At 37.3% G+C, this 15,842-nt stretch overlaps 1 protein-coding gene and 1 non-coding gene across 3 annotated transcripts; both read left to right on the top strand.

Annotated features, from left to right (window-relative positions):
- Positions 1-2,070: 2,070 nt before the first annotated feature.
- Positions 2,071-2,142, top strand: TRNAN-GUU (transfer RNA asparagine (anticodon GUU)). Its single transcript has one exon. It is a non-coding gene; the product is annotated as a tRNA-Asn (tRNA).
- Positions 2,143-7,845: 5,703 nt separating this feature from the next.
- Positions 7,846-15,568, top strand: LOC112801601 (ubiquitin carboxyl-terminal hydrolase 2). Of its 2 annotated transcripts, XM_025844434.3 has the most exons (5): positions 7,846-8,366; positions 9,949-10,073; positions 10,201-12,944; positions 13,259-13,520; positions 14,873-15,568. In XM_025844434.3, exons 3-4 carry the CDS (start codon positions 10,207-10,209, stop codon positions 13,497-13,499), a joined length of 2,979 nt encoding a protein of 992 aa, XP_025700219.1. In that variant the 5' UTR covers positions 7,846-8,366; positions 9,949-10,073; positions 10,201-10,206; the 3' UTR covers positions 13,500-13,520; positions 14,873-15,568. The 2 variants fall into 2 exon arrangements, with proteins under 2 accessions (XP_025700219.1, XP_025700213.1); XM_025844428.3 differs by lacking the exon at positions 14,873-15,568 and having other exon boundaries at positions 13,259-13,749.
- The last annotated feature ends 274 nt before the right edge of the window (positions 15,569-15,842 follow it).

The following is a 15,842-nucleotide window of genomic DNA, read 5'->3' as shown; positions in this document are numbered from 1 at the left end:
AACGGAGGTGGTTGTCAGGCACACGTTCATAGGTGAGAATGATGATGAGTGTCACGGATCATCACATTCATCAAGTTGAAGAACAAGTGATATCTTAGAACAAGAACAAGCGGAATTGAATAGAAGAACAATAGTAATTGCATTAATACTCGAGGTACAGCAGAGCTCCACACCTTAATCTATGGCGTGTAGAAGCTCCACCGTTGAAAATACATAAGAACAAGGTCTAGGCATGGCCGTGAGGCCAGCCTCCCAATGATCTAAGATAGCATGAGAACAAAGATAGCTACCAAGATGAAAATACAATAGTAAAAGGTCCTACTTATAGAGAACTAGTAGCCTAGGGTTTACAGAGATGAGTAAATGACATAAAAATCCACTTCCGGGCCCACTTGGTGTGTGCTTGGGTTGAGCTTTGAAGCATTTTCGTGTAGAGACTTCTCTTGGAGTTAAACGCCAGCTTTTGTGCCAGTTTGGGCGTTTAACTCCCATTCTTGTGCCAGTTCCGACGTTTAACGCTGGGCAGTTTTGAGCTGATTTGGAGCGCCAATTTGGGCCATCAAATCTTGAGCAAAGTATGGACTATTATATATTGTTGGAAAGCCCAGGATGTCTACTTTCCAACGCCGTTGAGAGCGCGCCAATTGGGCTTCTGTAGCTCCAGAAAATCCACTTCAAGTGCAGGGAGGTCAGAATCCAACAGCATCTGCAGTCCTTTTTAGTCTCTGAATCAAATTTTTGCTCAGGTCCCTCAATTTCAGCCAAAAAATACCTGAAATCACAGAAAAACACACAAACTCATAGTAAAGTCCAGAAAAGTGAATTTTAATTAAAAACTAATAAAAATATACTAAAAACTAACTAGATCATACTAAAAACATACTAAAAACAATGCCAAAAAGCGTACAAATTATCCGCTCATCAGTGAACATAGCCAAATCAAATTTTGGTAGAAGTTTGGTTTGTCCCTAATAAGATTAGGTTGAATTCTTGGGAATTGGTATTTGTAATACTTGAAAAGATAGTGAAAATTCCACCACTGTTATGTGGTGGAAACTGGATGTAGGCTTGCACAAGGTAACTGTTCATACCTTGGGTCGAGCTATGCGATCCGAGTTGGATGAAGACCAGGACGGCCGACCTCTTAAAAAGTTGGCTCATTATCGACCTCTCCCTAAAGAGGTCGGCCAAATCACCATAGAGGGCCAAGTAGGCCCAAACAAAAGGACGCATCCCACTCTAAAGGCGGCTGGCCTAAAAAGATAAGTGACCTCGCCCAAAGATAAGATAAGATAAGATAACTAACTTATCTCAAGAAGGGTCAATCCACACTACTATAAATACACTTGAGCCCATAGGTATAACTCATACTCTGATTCTACACAAAATCCTGCCTAAAGCACGTGCTAACTTAAGCATCGGAGTCTCTTGCAGGTACCACCACCCTCCGGTGATCAAGGATCAGTCGCACCACCAAGTTTAACAAGTCGAATACGACAGCTCTGACCACAATAACAGATCTCATCCGAGATCGACCTTCAGTTTTAGGGAACCCTCGGAACATTGGTGTCGTTGTCGGGGACCTGGAAGTCATCCCATCACCATGGCGGACAACCTCGACAACGATCACAACTCAGGTTTGGAAGAAAGAACACCACTTAAAAACACAGATAACACATCTAAGGATGCATCTCAACCCAAAGGAGACAAGTAGTCTTCGAATACAGAAATTCTGGATGCCCTACAAGCTCAACAGGATCGTCTTAAACAGCTCGAAAAAGAGGCTGAGTATCAACGGGAAGCTGAGAGAGACCTCCGGAGAGAAACAAGGCGACGCCGAGAACTAGAGGATAAGGTCCTAAAGCTCGAGGATTATGCAGGATTATACATGAAAGATCCTTTTTTGGCTCTCTCTTTAGCCCTATGTCTCTTATCCTTAGGAGGTCTTCCTCCGCTAGCAGGTTTTTTTGGGAAACTTCATTTATTCTGGTGTGGATGGCAGGCAGGCCTATATTTCTTGGTTTCAATAGGACTCCTTACGAGCGTTGTTTCTATCAAATTTCCCGTTGTTCCTCAGTAGCTCAGTGGTAGAGCGGTCGGCTGTTAACTGACTGGTCGTAGGTTCGAATCCTACTTGGGGAGGTTTGGTTCATTCCGAATTCTTGAATTCGAAATGCCGATCTCAAAGCTAAAACCGTTCAATCCAGTCACGAAGATAGCTCCCACAAGGACCAAGATTCATTCACCAAAGAGATCATGAAAGCTAAAGTCCCAAAGGACTTTAAAGCTCCTGACATGACCCCATACGACGATACATCTGACCCAAGCCATCAGCTCAGCAATTTCAGAAGCAGGATGTATCTTACTGACGCCTCGGATGCCATTCGATGCAAAGCTTTCCCAACTACTCTAACCAAGACAGCAATAAAATGGTTGACAGTTTGCGACCAAGGTCCATAGTAAGCTTCGATGACTTTGCCAATAAGTTCCTAGCTAGATTCTCCATCTAGAAAGACAAAACCAAGCATGCCCCTAGCCTGTTACGGATAAAGCAAGGAGATCGGGAAAGCCTCCGCAGCTACATGGAAAATATAAAATTTAATTTTACTTTCTCATTCTTAAAATAAATGTATATTTATATTAGTTTTATTTCATATTAAATTAAATATTACTTTTTAATTTTAATAACTCATTAATTAATTTATATTTATTATACTCTTCAGGTATTTATAGAAAAAAATAAAGATCATAATCATAAAAATAAAAAATATATTGTGATTAACAAAAACTATTTTTTAAGTTTAAATATAATATAATTTTATTTATGTAATATATTTAATAAAAAATATCAAGTATAATAAATAACAATTTTGTCTATTTTGACAGGATTTTACGGGATTGATTCGGTTGATTTTAACAGGTTTTGACCGAATTTGACTCATTTTTATCGGATTTAACCAAGTTTGACAAGATTAATTACTTAACTAGTTTAAATTATGGTCTAACTTGGATTGTTGACTTGGTGAATGGATTTTTAGTTCGACCAATCAAGTTGAATTGGGTTTTATAACTATGATTTAGCCTTGAATTATTTGTATGGAATGGCAACACTTGAGAATTTAAAGGGTGTAACGACCCCGATTTTTGAGTACGCGAGATCTTTTATGAAGATACGGATTTTTCCGGAAGATCAGTAAAGGGAACACCTCTGATATATCATCAAGTATCTCAATCCTCATTATCATTATGTCATCTTTAAGGTAGAACCTCTTTTGGGCAAGCTCGATAACGCAATCGCGAAGAACCTAGTTTTTGAACCGTATCGGTTAGGAGTTTCGATTCTGGTTTCTGTAAATAGTCTTAGTTTGACGAATCGGACTCAATTCATGAGAGAAAAGAGATAATAGTATAATATTATCATTATATTAGTATTAGCAGCTGCTTGAATGATATTATAAGGTTACCTGGTCAGTTTTAGTTAAAAATAGAAAATCGGTTTAATCGAGTTCATAGTTTACTGGTGTAGCTTAGCACCAACACTCTTTGATGACTTTAGCAATGCTAAGGCCTCATAATACATGTTCTATTCTCATAATAAATATGTTACTAGTGTCATTTATGCTAGTAGCTCAGAAAAAAAATTTTTAGAGATGTTTTTATAAGTATTCCGATACATCTAATTTTAGTAGTTATACACTTGAGATATTTTAATATTATTTTAACCCACCTCCAAGCCAACCAATCAAAACTCACCCTACACCCCCCAAAACCCCCAAGACTGTTTCATTTACTCCTTGTGGTCAAAATTTCCAAGAGAGAAAAAGAGAGAAAGGTTCTTAGTTCCAAATCTTCAAAGCTTGATTTCTTCTAAACTAAAACTCAAATCAAAATTCCAATCCAACCAAAATGATCCTCTCTTCTTTCTCTACATAACCGTATGACTTATCAAGGCTGGAAATAAGGTTAGATGTCTGTCCCTTTCCCCTTTGAATTCGGTTTTCAAGGAAGTATGCTTAAAACATGTGTTTTCTTGATGTTCTTCCTTAGATCTCTTGCTTAGCTTGACTCGTGAGCCAAAAATCTTCAATTCTCAGCACGTTTAAGATGAGAAATCCCTTCCTAACATGTTGATTAAGGTTTGGTCATTTGAGGTTTTATGGATTCAAAGTTATTCTTGATGTGTTTTAGGAGAAAAAAGTGCTTTAAGAACACTTCAAAGAGTAACCGGATTTGGAGTAGCAAATCAAGGTAGGGTTTAGTAAAATTAATCTTAATTAATTGTGTTTGAGTTGTGTGATTATGATATGATTTGGTTATGCTTGAAATTGATTGTTTATATGAGTGATTCTTGTTGAAATTTTGGTGAAAATTTGATGAAATTTGATGAAATTCAAGCTATGAACTTGTGTTCTTGTGGCTACTGGAAAAACGAACCCTAACCCTTGAATTGGGGTTGAAATTGTGTTGAAATCAAGTGGAAAATATAGGGCTTTGGTGGCTGAAATTTTATTTTGAATTATGGTAAAAATCGGTTGCTAAAAATATTAAAAAACGGGTAAAAACAGAGAAAGAATCTGAAGAATTTACGAAAAACACGAAGAACACTCTGAGTGTGATGAAGAACATTGAAGAACAGGCTTTAGATCTTCAAAAGGTCAAGGAAGTAAAATTTTTGGTGTTTGGGGGGTTATTTGGTAATTTCTGAAAGTTAGGGTGTTTAAAGTAGAAATATTAAAAGTTACGAGTGGTAAAAAGTGAATTTTAAAGGTTAAAAGTTAAAGAGGGGTAATTTTAGAAAACTTAATGATAAAATAATAAATAATAATAAGATATTAAATAGTAATATTTAGTTAAAAATAATATTTTAATAAAAATAATAAAATAATACGAAAAATGCAGTTTTTCGTAAAAGTTTTAGAAAGACAACTTTGAGCTCAGAATCTCATAATTACCTTCATAAAACACCTGGAGAGTGGTAATAACATATTAGTGAGGCAAAAACAAAGGAAAGGTAAAAAGTTAAAGAAGAGATAAAAATCGAAGAAAAAGTCTGTAAAGTTTTAATGATAGAAAACAGATAGGGAGTAGTAAACGAACTAGGAGCAACATAGTTAGTATTTAAGTTGCACCTAGGGTTAGGTAAAATATGAAAAGTTAAATTGTTTTAGTATAGACTTAATGAACCTATACTTGGAACAGGCTAACTATTCATACCGAAATTTACATAAGCTACAAATACATACATTAAATAAAGAATAATCAAAGCAGAATAAAGAGACACAGAAAAAAGGGTAATACGATAAAGAATAGATGACCTGTTGAATAGTCATTTGTTGCATTAAGGTAACTCCAGAGATATTTGTGTGTTCATCTGCTGCATTGAGGCAATTAGATAGATGGTGGTGCTACCACTGAAAACGCTTTCCTATGGTACAAATCCATATTTTATTTCTGTAAGGCAGATGTGTTATTTCTTGCTACAGAAGTACCGTTACCACCTGTTCCATTTCTGTAGTGACAGAAGGGTTATTTCCTGTATATAGAAGGTGTGTCGGCATACATCCTTGCAGTGGCAGATGTGTTATTTCCTGCGTGCAGTGGACCCTGTGGTGGCAGAGGGGTTATTTCCTGTACATAGGGGTATAGCCAACAGGAAAGCCATATCCGGCTAGTAATGCTGGGTTACGTCTGGAGTGGGTAGAAACCGACAGATGAGCTCATTACCTGCATTAGGGCTAGACATGCATCATACTTGTGTGCATTTCCTCTGTTATGGTTGTTGTATGAATGTATGTTTTCTTTGTTTGTGTTCTATTCTCTGTGTTTGTATTTTATTTTCTTGTATTCTTCTGTTTGTGTTCTACTTTTTGTTTTTTCTACTTTCTCTATCTATCTTTATCTTCTGTTTACTGCTTCGCTATATTCTATTATCGTCTGCTAATTAACATCGAATAAATGAACGTAACTAATAACCCCGGCCCTACTAAGAACTCCCCAGTTCTTACCCCCTTCTCTCTTTCTTCCCCCTTTAGATGGAAACGGGCGTGATATTCTATGAAGTCGAAGACCTATACATTTACGAGGATCCAGTGTACTACATTTTGATTCCGGAGCCTCGTATGAGACGTTACGCGTTACGAAACCGTCCCTTCCAACATCCTTTGTATAGCCCGCTTTTTGACCCCAATGCTCCTTAGGACTTTTTCTTATCCTGGTTACACCCTGACGCACCTGGACATCCTTTTTTCGACACTCTATACCAGCTCAACCCTTGAATGAGGCGGCACCTGAGCCTATCATTCTTGACGAGCCCGATATAGCTGGAGGGTATATACCTGCGATTCCACCAGAGTGGAACTTTTCCCCTGAGCCGATCCCTGACTTTCCATAGCCTAATGAGCCGGCACTACCGGATGACGGGGTAGCTCCAATATACGTGAACAGACCTGTGTTTGTGAATGGTTTTGTACATAATGGCAGCAGTGCTTCTGGTGGGTCTGAGGGTATAGCTGTAGCTGTGGACGATGAGGAGGAGGATCCTGAGATAGAGATAAAGCAGGATGAGGAGATAAGCGAGCCTCATGATGATCTTCCGAACGGCCACGTGTAGATATAGTCTGACAGCAATATGGGTATTCTTTTGATGACACTCTAGTCTGACATTATCTGTTAGTTAGTCTCTCATTTGTGTTTGTACATCCGAAAGCTAGGAGCTGTAGAGTGGTTAGGCTAGCCTGGGCACCAGCTTAGCAGCTTTTTGTATGGGCCAGGTCTTGGGAGTGTCGTGTGTATAGTAGCTATGTAGGTTTGACGAGGATGTACACTGACTTGATCTTTTATGAACACTACATGTTTTGTTATAGTGTACATGATGTGTATTATCAGCTGTGTTCTATGTTTCTTTATGCTTCCTTTTTATTTCTCTCAATGTATACTTGTTTATATTACCTCGTCACCCGCAACGATATAAAAAAAAGTTACTCGTAAAATTGGCAACGTTCTAACAAGGAATAGGCTCATATATTAAGTAATAGTTAATAATTAGGAAGAACAAGTTGGTAACACTTGGCTTCTTGTATGACCATGGCATACTGTGAGTTGGGTCGTTACAAAGGGTATGAAAATCTTAGACTATCCAAAGAAAAAAGGGTTTGAATCATAATTTTGACAATTGAACTGGATTAGTCGGTTTGACCAAGTTAACCAAAAATTGATCTTTTGACTGATTTGATTATGATAAAAAATATCTAGTAGAAAATAAATAAAAAATCGATTAAACCAGTGAATTGTAGTACCTATTCGATTTTTTATGAGGTGGTCGATTTTCTAAGGTGTTTTCTAAACGACGTCGTTTTATTTTTAAAAAAAGCAAACAACCAAAATAATATCTAACAGTTCAAATGACAAAAATAACTCTAAAAAATATTAACAAAAAATAAGTTTTGGAAAAATTTAAAAACGTGATAAAACGAACTAGATATTAAATATATATTTTAACAAAAAACTTTAAAAACCAAATTTTAATACAATTTTTTGCAAGTATTATTAAAAAAATAAAATCTTTTTATTCATAAATTTTGGTAATTTTATGTCAAATAAATATTTTTAAAAAATATTATATTGTGATGACCACATTATGTTAAAAAATAAAAGAAAAAAATGAAAATTTGATCCAATTTTTTTTGTATAATTTCTAAATATTTATTCAAATATAATCATAAAAATTTGAATCAAATAAATAAATTATTTACTAAATTAATATTTTTTTAATATTTATAAAAAATATTATATTTATTAATTATTTTTATCGTATTTTTATAACATCTTTTATGTTTTATGTTTTTTGAGATACTGAATTAGTAATTAAATGAAAAAAAAAAAACGAAGTTTGCAATCAGTAACCCACTAACCCTAAACCCACTCTCCCTCTCCCTCTCCCTCTCCCTCTCCCGTAGTCTTACACATCAGAGAAGACAGACTAGCCCTAGCAGCCACTCACCCCCACCTTCTCCATCGCCGAACCACTCTCCTCGGCCAGAGGGTGCCGTCGCCACCCGCGTTGTCACGGAACCCTCACGTCGCCGCCGGATTATCCTCACCCATACCAAGCTCCCACTTCTCCCCTCGGCGTCGCTCACGTCCGTTCTCTTCTCGCCGGCGCGCCTCAGCTCCGTCCCGGCGTCTCTCCTCCGTCGCGGTCCTCTTCTCGGCGTCGCACACGTTCGTTCTCTCCGCGGCGTCTCTCTCTCTTCAAGCGCTCTCTCTCTCCGAGCTCACTCTCTCTCACCGTCGCGAACGTCGCTCACCTCGCCGGATCGGTCTCTGCTCGCGAACGCCGGTCACCTACCTTCCTCGCCGTCTCTCTGGTAAGCACTCCTCCACTGCTTTTTGATTGTTGTTCTTGTTCTGAGTTAATTATTGTTGATTATTGATAATTTTCTGAGTTAATTTTGTTAATATTCTGAGCTAATTATTGTTGATTGTTGTTCATTTTTCTTGGTTAATTTTGTTTTGAGTTAACAGGGGTTGATTGTTGTTTTTGTTCTGAGTTAATTGTTGTTAGTTTTCTGAGTTGATTTTGTTGATTGCTGATGTAATTATATGGATTCTGAGTTAGTGTTCAATACTAGAATGTTGTAATTTTGCGTTCTGATGCTGTATGTATTGTACTAATGTTCTGATTCTGAGTTAAAATTTCTTAGTTGTTGGCTTCTTGTTGATTGTTGGCTTGCTCTGATTCTGATTCTGAGTTGTTGGCTTGTTCCGAAGCAACTGGTAAACAAACATTGTGCTTGTTTGGGGCCATTAAAAAGTTGATAAAAAAACTATCTTTTTTGATGAAAAATATATATTTTTTTATTTTTTAGCTTGTTTGGTAAATTTGTAGAAGTAAAAGTAAAAATACTAGAAAAATAAAAAAATTATTTTTTTTGAGAAGCTACAATTTATATTTTTAAAAGATTTTTTTTCCTTAAAAATATGTTTTTCACGTAGTAAATAAACAAAAAACTACTTTCATATGGATATACCTAAAGATAATTGATAAATGAAAAGATATTTTTGCATGATTTATCCAAACATAAAATTACTTTCTCTTTTTTATAAGATCTTTTGAAAAAAGATAACTTGAAAAAAAAAAGATATTTTCAGAAGCTCACAAGCCCATTGTCCGTCTCTCATCTCCTGTCCCTTCCCCTTCCCCTTTCCCTTCCTCATTGACACATTGGCACGCTCTCTCTCTCTCTCTAGCATCCCCAACAACAGCCGCAGCAGCAACAAAGAGATTGTTCTCTTTTTCTTAACAACACCCAATTTTTATTTCAAATATCAAATACTCACCGAACACTTTGCATCTCACTCTTTATCTCCATCTTTTGTGTGTTTTTTGTCCATCTTTTCCAACCCGATTAATTCCCTTCCCAAAAACCACTGACTTTTCCTCAGATGCCCTTCTAAACCTTTGGGGACACCTCTCTGTGGACTTGGGAGGTATCCTTCTTGGATTACTTCCTTTTCATTTTTTTATTTTATTTATTTATTTATCTTTGGAAGCTGTATATTGATATTGGTGATCGATAATTAATTTAGCACATGCTATGAATGTATGACAACATGCTCCTTCTTTTCTAGAGGCACTTTCTTTAATTCTCGATCTGATGCTTTGAGCTTGTGCATCTCTTGCATTATTTGCCTTTCTACTAAGCTTCAATTTGGATAAGCTTCTTCTTCACCAGCACCGCTATATATGATATGCATACTAGTTTAACTTACCCTATGTTACGTTTTGTTTTTTGTTTTTTTGTTTTGCTTTGTCTTGTTTTTTGTTTTTTTTTTTTTTTTTTTTTGCTTGCTCCAGCTCCACTGAGATTTTCAAACAGCTCAGTTCTTATTGGAAAGGATTCTGTCTATGCCTTAACTGTTTTTGTTGGAATTGTCATTGAACTGTAGGATTGGATTGGATCAGGCTTGCATTCTTTCTTGAACCTAGGTTGCTGGCCTTCCAAGTAAAGCTTTTGATCCTTTGGAGATTCTTGTTTTGAATCTTCCTCCTTGGCTTCCTGATAGTAAGTCAGGTATATTTCTTTTTTACTTTTTGCGCGTGCTGTATATGTATATATCATACGATCTTGTTTAAGGAAAGAGGAACTAGATTTCTGTTTGTTTTTGCTGGTTGAGTACATTGTTTAGTTTGGATTGTAGGAACTGATGGGGAAGAAAATCAGAAGAAAGAACCGAGCTTCTGCTAAGGAGAAGGCAGTTGCTATGCAGTCTCCGAAGAAAGCTTTAGAGTCTCCCAACCCAACTGTTGAGTCTGTTGATGAGGGGATCTCTGCTGCAAAAGAAACAAGTTCTTGTCCTCATCTTGTAAAGGGTATTAATTTAAATACACTATCTAGCAAGATTGAATCCTCTGCATCAGTAAGGTGTGAAGATTGCAGAGAAGGTGCTGCTGATAGGAGAGGTGGAAAAGGAAAAGGGAAAGGTAATAAACAAGGGAAGAAGAAAAGTGGCACACCAGTAGATTCAAAATCTGAGTCCAAGGCTATATGGGTTTGTTTGGAGTGTGGTCAATATACCTGTGGAGGTGTGGGGCTACCAACAACCCCTCATTGCCATGTTGTCAGGCATGTGAGGCAACATCGGCATCCCTTAGTGGTTCATTATGAAAAGCCTCAGTTGTGTTGGTGTTTTCAGTGCAATATGCTTATTCAAGCTGATAAAATAGAAGAGAATGAAGAAACAGGCCGTGTTCTATCTGATGTAGTGAAATTGTTGAAAGGGAGATCATCGCAGAAATCATCAGCGGATAATAAGGACGTTGGTATTGATGGCAGTGTTACTTCAGAAATTAAATCAGGAGTGATTGTCAGAAATGATTTATATGGGCATGGTGGCTATGTAGTTCGAGGCATGATTAATCTTGGGAATACTTGTTTCTTCAATTCCATCATGCAAAATTTGCTAGCTATGGATAGATTGCGGGACAACTTTCTGAATTTGGATTCTCCTTTTGGACCATTGGTTAGTTCCTTGAAGAAACTGTTCACTGAAACAAATCCAGAATCAGGATTGAAAACGACTATAAATCCTAGATCTTTTTTTGGTTGTGTGTGCTCCAAGTCTCCCCAATTTCGAGGATATCAGCAGCATGACAGTCATGAATTGCTCCGTTGTTTATTGGATGGGTTGAGTACTGAAGAGCAAGCTGCAAGGAAACAAAATGGTTCGCCCAAGAGAGATGGCACCCCTGCAAATACTTTAGTTGATGATTTATTTGGGGGTCAGATATCTAGTACTGTACGGTGCATTGAATGTGGAAATTCCTCAACTGTTTACGAGCCTTTTTTAGATCTTTCACTGCCTGTTCCAACTAAGAAACCCCCTCCTCGGAAAGCACAACAAGCAATTCGAGCCAAAAAGGCAAAACTTCCACCAAAAAAAGGTGGAAAGACCCGAGTCAAAGTTAACAGGGATGATGATCCAATAGCTGGTCAAAGTATATCAAACCAATCATCTGTCCATGAGTCAACCTCCCCTGCTCAGTCCAATGTGTCGGTTGCGGGAGAGGTGGCAGCCCCTTCTGATTGTGGTGATTCTACAGTATTGGTTTCAAAGGAAATAAGCAATGTTGCTAAAGAGCTGTCTTCACCGAATTTGGTTGCTGTTGGAGAGTCTCAAGATATGCAAGTGCTTGACAATGATGCAAATAAGATGTCAGCTTCATCAGATGATCTTGCATGGTTGGATTATGTGGAAGCTGAAGCTGACAATGTCACTGAGGAATGTGAGTTTCTTTCACCGAAAGAGGGCGATCAGGATACTGATAGCAAGAATGAACCTTTAAATGAATTGCCGGTAGGGGTTAGCTGTGAACCTTATGGTCCAGAGTGTTCCCCTAAGGAGGATCAAGACCAAAGACCGTATTCTTCAACAAATGGGTGGGAAGACGAGGTTCCACTACAAGTTCAAGGTTCAGAAGTGCTGTTACTTCCTTATAAAGAAGAAAGTTCCTCTGCTTGTGAGATTATTGGAAGGGATGGTGAGGCTTCCTGTTCGAATTTGGGCCATGGTCAAGAAGAATTAGCATTCGAAGGCTTTGGTGATTTATTCAATGAACCTGAAGTTTTTGCTGGTCCTGCTCCTAGGCCTTCATCTAATGAGGTTACAGAAGCTGTTTTTAACAGTGAGTCTGATCCAGATGAAGTCGATGATACAGATTCTCCAGTTTCGGTAGAGAGTTGCTTGGCACATTTTATAAAACCTGAGCTTCTCTCAGATGAAAATGGTTGGAACTGTGAGAACTGTTCGAAAATTGTCCAACGTAAAAAAGTTGAAGCAAAAAAGAAGGCAAATTCTGTATTGGATGGAATTGAGATTGGGTGTCGTGTTGAACCATTGGATGCTGCTTACTCTTTTTCTGTTGAAGTCAGAAGCCTTGATAATGGGAATATTACAGATACCAAAAATACAGAAAGTTCAGTTTTACATATTAATCATGGAACAGTGCTTGAAAATGGTCAATCAAATGGATTGAGTTCAAATGTTGATGAAAAGGATCACAGAACTTTGAAGATGAAAGATACACTTAATGAGGAACTTCAGTCTTCGGGATGTCATAATTCTTCCAATGCAGAAAGTTGTAATCATTCAGCTGCTGATTCTAGTGTTATCGTGGATAACACTGAAAATGTTGAAAGCAGAGATCCTCAGATGTCAGGTCAGGATGATGATGACTCAGAAGAATGCAGTGAGGAAGAGGCTGACGTGAAAAGTTTGAAGGTGAAAAGGGATGCTACTAAGAGGGTCCTCATTCATAAAGCACCGCCTGTCTTGACAATTCATTTGAAGAGATTCAGCCAAGATGCCCGAGGTCGCTTAAGCAAGTTAAATGGACATGTCAATTTCAGAGAAAGAATGGATCTCAGACCATATGTGGATCCTAGGTACTTTGCTGTAACTTTGCTAGATGCTGTTTGAATTTTTATCATTTAATGAATGCCTGTTACCTGTAGCAGTTTGCTGTCATTAGATATTTATAAAACTATCTCCAGTGATTTGGTTTTTCTCTTACAAAATGCACAGGATTCTTCAAGTTTTAAATTGGATAATAAGAAATATTTGAACATAAGTCAAAATCATTGCATGCATTTTTTATTGTAGGTTTGGTTTCTATATAGTTGTTTAAATTTTTTACTTTTTATATACTTTATTGATCCTCTGGCATTTAACACTCAATTCCCAACGGTTGTTTAAACAGATTCGTAGCTGAAGAGAATTATGAATACCATTTGGTTGGTGTAGTGGAGCACTCGGGATCTATGAGAGGGGGTCACTATGTTGCATATGTGAGAGGGGGCCAGAGGAACAGAGGGAAGGCTGATAACAATGAGAATGAGAGTTCCACTTGGTATCATGCCAGTGATGCATATGTACGTGAAGTGTCTCTCAATGAAGTTCTTCGATGCGAGGCATACATTCTGTTCTATGAAAAAAATTGAGGGACACCATCTACTTTCCAGGTACTTTTACTTGAGGTAGAAATACAAGTTTACTAAATTGAGAGAGAGAGAGAGAGAGAGAGAGAGAGAGAGAGAGAGAGAGAGAGAGAGAGAGAGAGAGAGAGAGATTCTTGCAGGCGAGTGTCAAAGCAATTTACCTTACTCATTGTGATACCATTTTTTGAGCATGTACCGAGATCTTGAATGTACAATGCAATTTCATACAATCAAAAATCATTTTTTCCCTTCCCTTTCCGATCTTAGGTATTTTTCTTTGTTTAAACTCGTGGGATGGGATTAATTATCTATTATGCACTTCTGTTCATTGCAAAATTTGTCAGTCAGGAGTATTAGTGATTGTTCTATTAGCCTAGAAGAAAATTGTCTCTCATGGTTTAATTCTCGTATAAAATTAGAATTGAGCTTTTAGAGTGGCAACTTTTTAATTCCTATAATCTAGATATTCTGCATTGTGCTTCTAATATGAACTGTGAAATATTTCTTCTTTTGCCTTTTTATTTTTTATTAACAGGGAGTTTGTTAGACTTAATACAGAGAGTAACATATGACAATTGAGACTCACTAGGGATTTGCCTGGGATATTTCATTTGAATGAGTACTTTCATTTTTGTATTTCTTTCGATATCCTTGCTTTTATAAGGGTAATGGTACCTTTCAAGGTTGTTTGCGAGTTGGGGTTAGGGAAGGGCGGGGAGGAGAGGAAGCTATGTATTGTAAAGGTTCACAACTTAACACTACATGCCTTCACATCGCCTCCTTTCCCTCCAACTGACAAACAGTTACCTAATCATGCGTTTTAGCAGAATTTAAAAAAATTTAACAATCTGAGTTAGTGTAGCACATGGCTATGTTTTAACCTCAAAGATCTAATATGTATAGTTACTATTTTATAGGGGTACTGGAGAAACCTCTTCTTATATTTGCTTTTGTAATTATAGGTCTTCTTGAGCCTTCAATTTGAATAAATTCATTTATCACTTATCAGTTAGTGAAATTCAGGTCTCTTTTCAATGGGAAATACTTTATTTAGCATATATTCTTTGTTTCTTATCCCCTCCAACTTCCATGTGTTCCAAAGTCTCTTTTCAACAAAGTTTTGGTGCATGCCATCGCTTCTTTGCAGCACTACTGTATCCACAAAGTATATTATTTTTCACCATTGCCAATTTATGTGCATGTAGGATTGTCGCTTTCCTCCTCTATAGCAATATCGTGGGAACTCTTATTGATTATTTAAAATGTGTAGTATAAATTGTACAATTTTATTCGTAAGTTAACATAATTCTTGCAAAGTCCCTTGTGAATGCTGCTTCTATCCAATGTGAGTTCATGTTTTTTGCATGTGCTTAAAGGCTTATTCCTTTGGATAAAATGATACATGGCACGTGATATTATGCCTGGAGCCACATACATGGTTCCAAATGAAACTGCACATAAACCAGAAATTTGGTTCTCTTTGGACCATGAGACCATACGAGTGTAGAAACCTAAACTGGATACGGATGGTTTTGGCTTAACTCTGCCGCCACCGCCACCTCTGATGGCGACAACAGTTTTTGGATCCATCCGCGTATTCCTCCTCCACGCTACTGCTTAAGGCACCACCTGTTGCAAAGCCAAAGAGGGGTTGTCAGCGGTGGTTTTGCGCAAACACTGATCCTCCTTGTGAGAGGGAAAGAAGAAACCCTGTTGCATCTGTGCTGTTGTATCTACTGCATGCATCCGCACCAAGGGTTTGAGATGTCATCCATGCTTATTTTGGTTTGGTGAGGTTTTCTGTGTTGCCAGTCATGTCTATCGCATCCGCAGATGGAACTGTGATTGTTTTGTATCTTTTTATATTTTGGAATTCTGATTTTCTTTAGCTGCTGCCTGCTGCTTTTACATCTGTTGCAGTGTTGCATCAGTTTGTTGGTGAAGGATTTGTTGGGGGCATGATCGTTTTGCACCAACGTTCCTGCACAAACATACCAATGACTAGCTGATAAGTGATAAGTATATAAATCCAACAGTTATTAAGTAATAATATTTGCTCTTTTATAATTTAACCCCAAATTTTTTATTTTTATTTTTATTTTTAATAATAACATATTGGCCCAATTGTAATACAAAATCAATTTTGGGCGGCAGCTTCTAATCGAATGAGTTCTGAAAGATGGGGAAGAGAAGACTGCAGCATATCATACTCCTTTTCTGTAACTCTGATTAATTATTTTTTTCCCTTTTTCTTTCTTTTGGCATGATGTGTTATTTTGGAATACAATAGTGTATTGATTATAAGTTCTTATCAATAATGAGTGTTAGAATTACCAAAAAAAAAAA

This window comes from Arachis hypogaea, chromosome 1 (genome assembly GCF_003086295.3).
Source record: "Arachis hypogaea cultivar Tifrunner chromosome 1, arahy.Tifrunner.gnm2.J5K5, whole genome shotgun sequence".
NCBI classification, from domain to species: domain Eukaryota; kingdom Viridiplantae; phylum Streptophyta; class Magnoliopsida; order Fabales; family Fabaceae; genus Arachis; species Arachis hypogaea.
This window is presented reverse-complemented; position numbering and strand designations above follow the sequence as displayed.

Bases quoted from the DNA above. Each gene is read 5' to 3' on its own strand.
- LOC112801601 (XM_025844434.3), top strand. From the start codon at position 10,207: ATGGGGAAGAAAATCAGAAGAAAGAACCGAGCTTCTGCTAAGGAGAAG. The intron at 12,945-13,258 runs GTACTTTGCTGT...TTGTTTAAACAG, and splicing joins AGACCATATGTGGATCCTAG to ATTCGTAGCTGAAGAGAATT.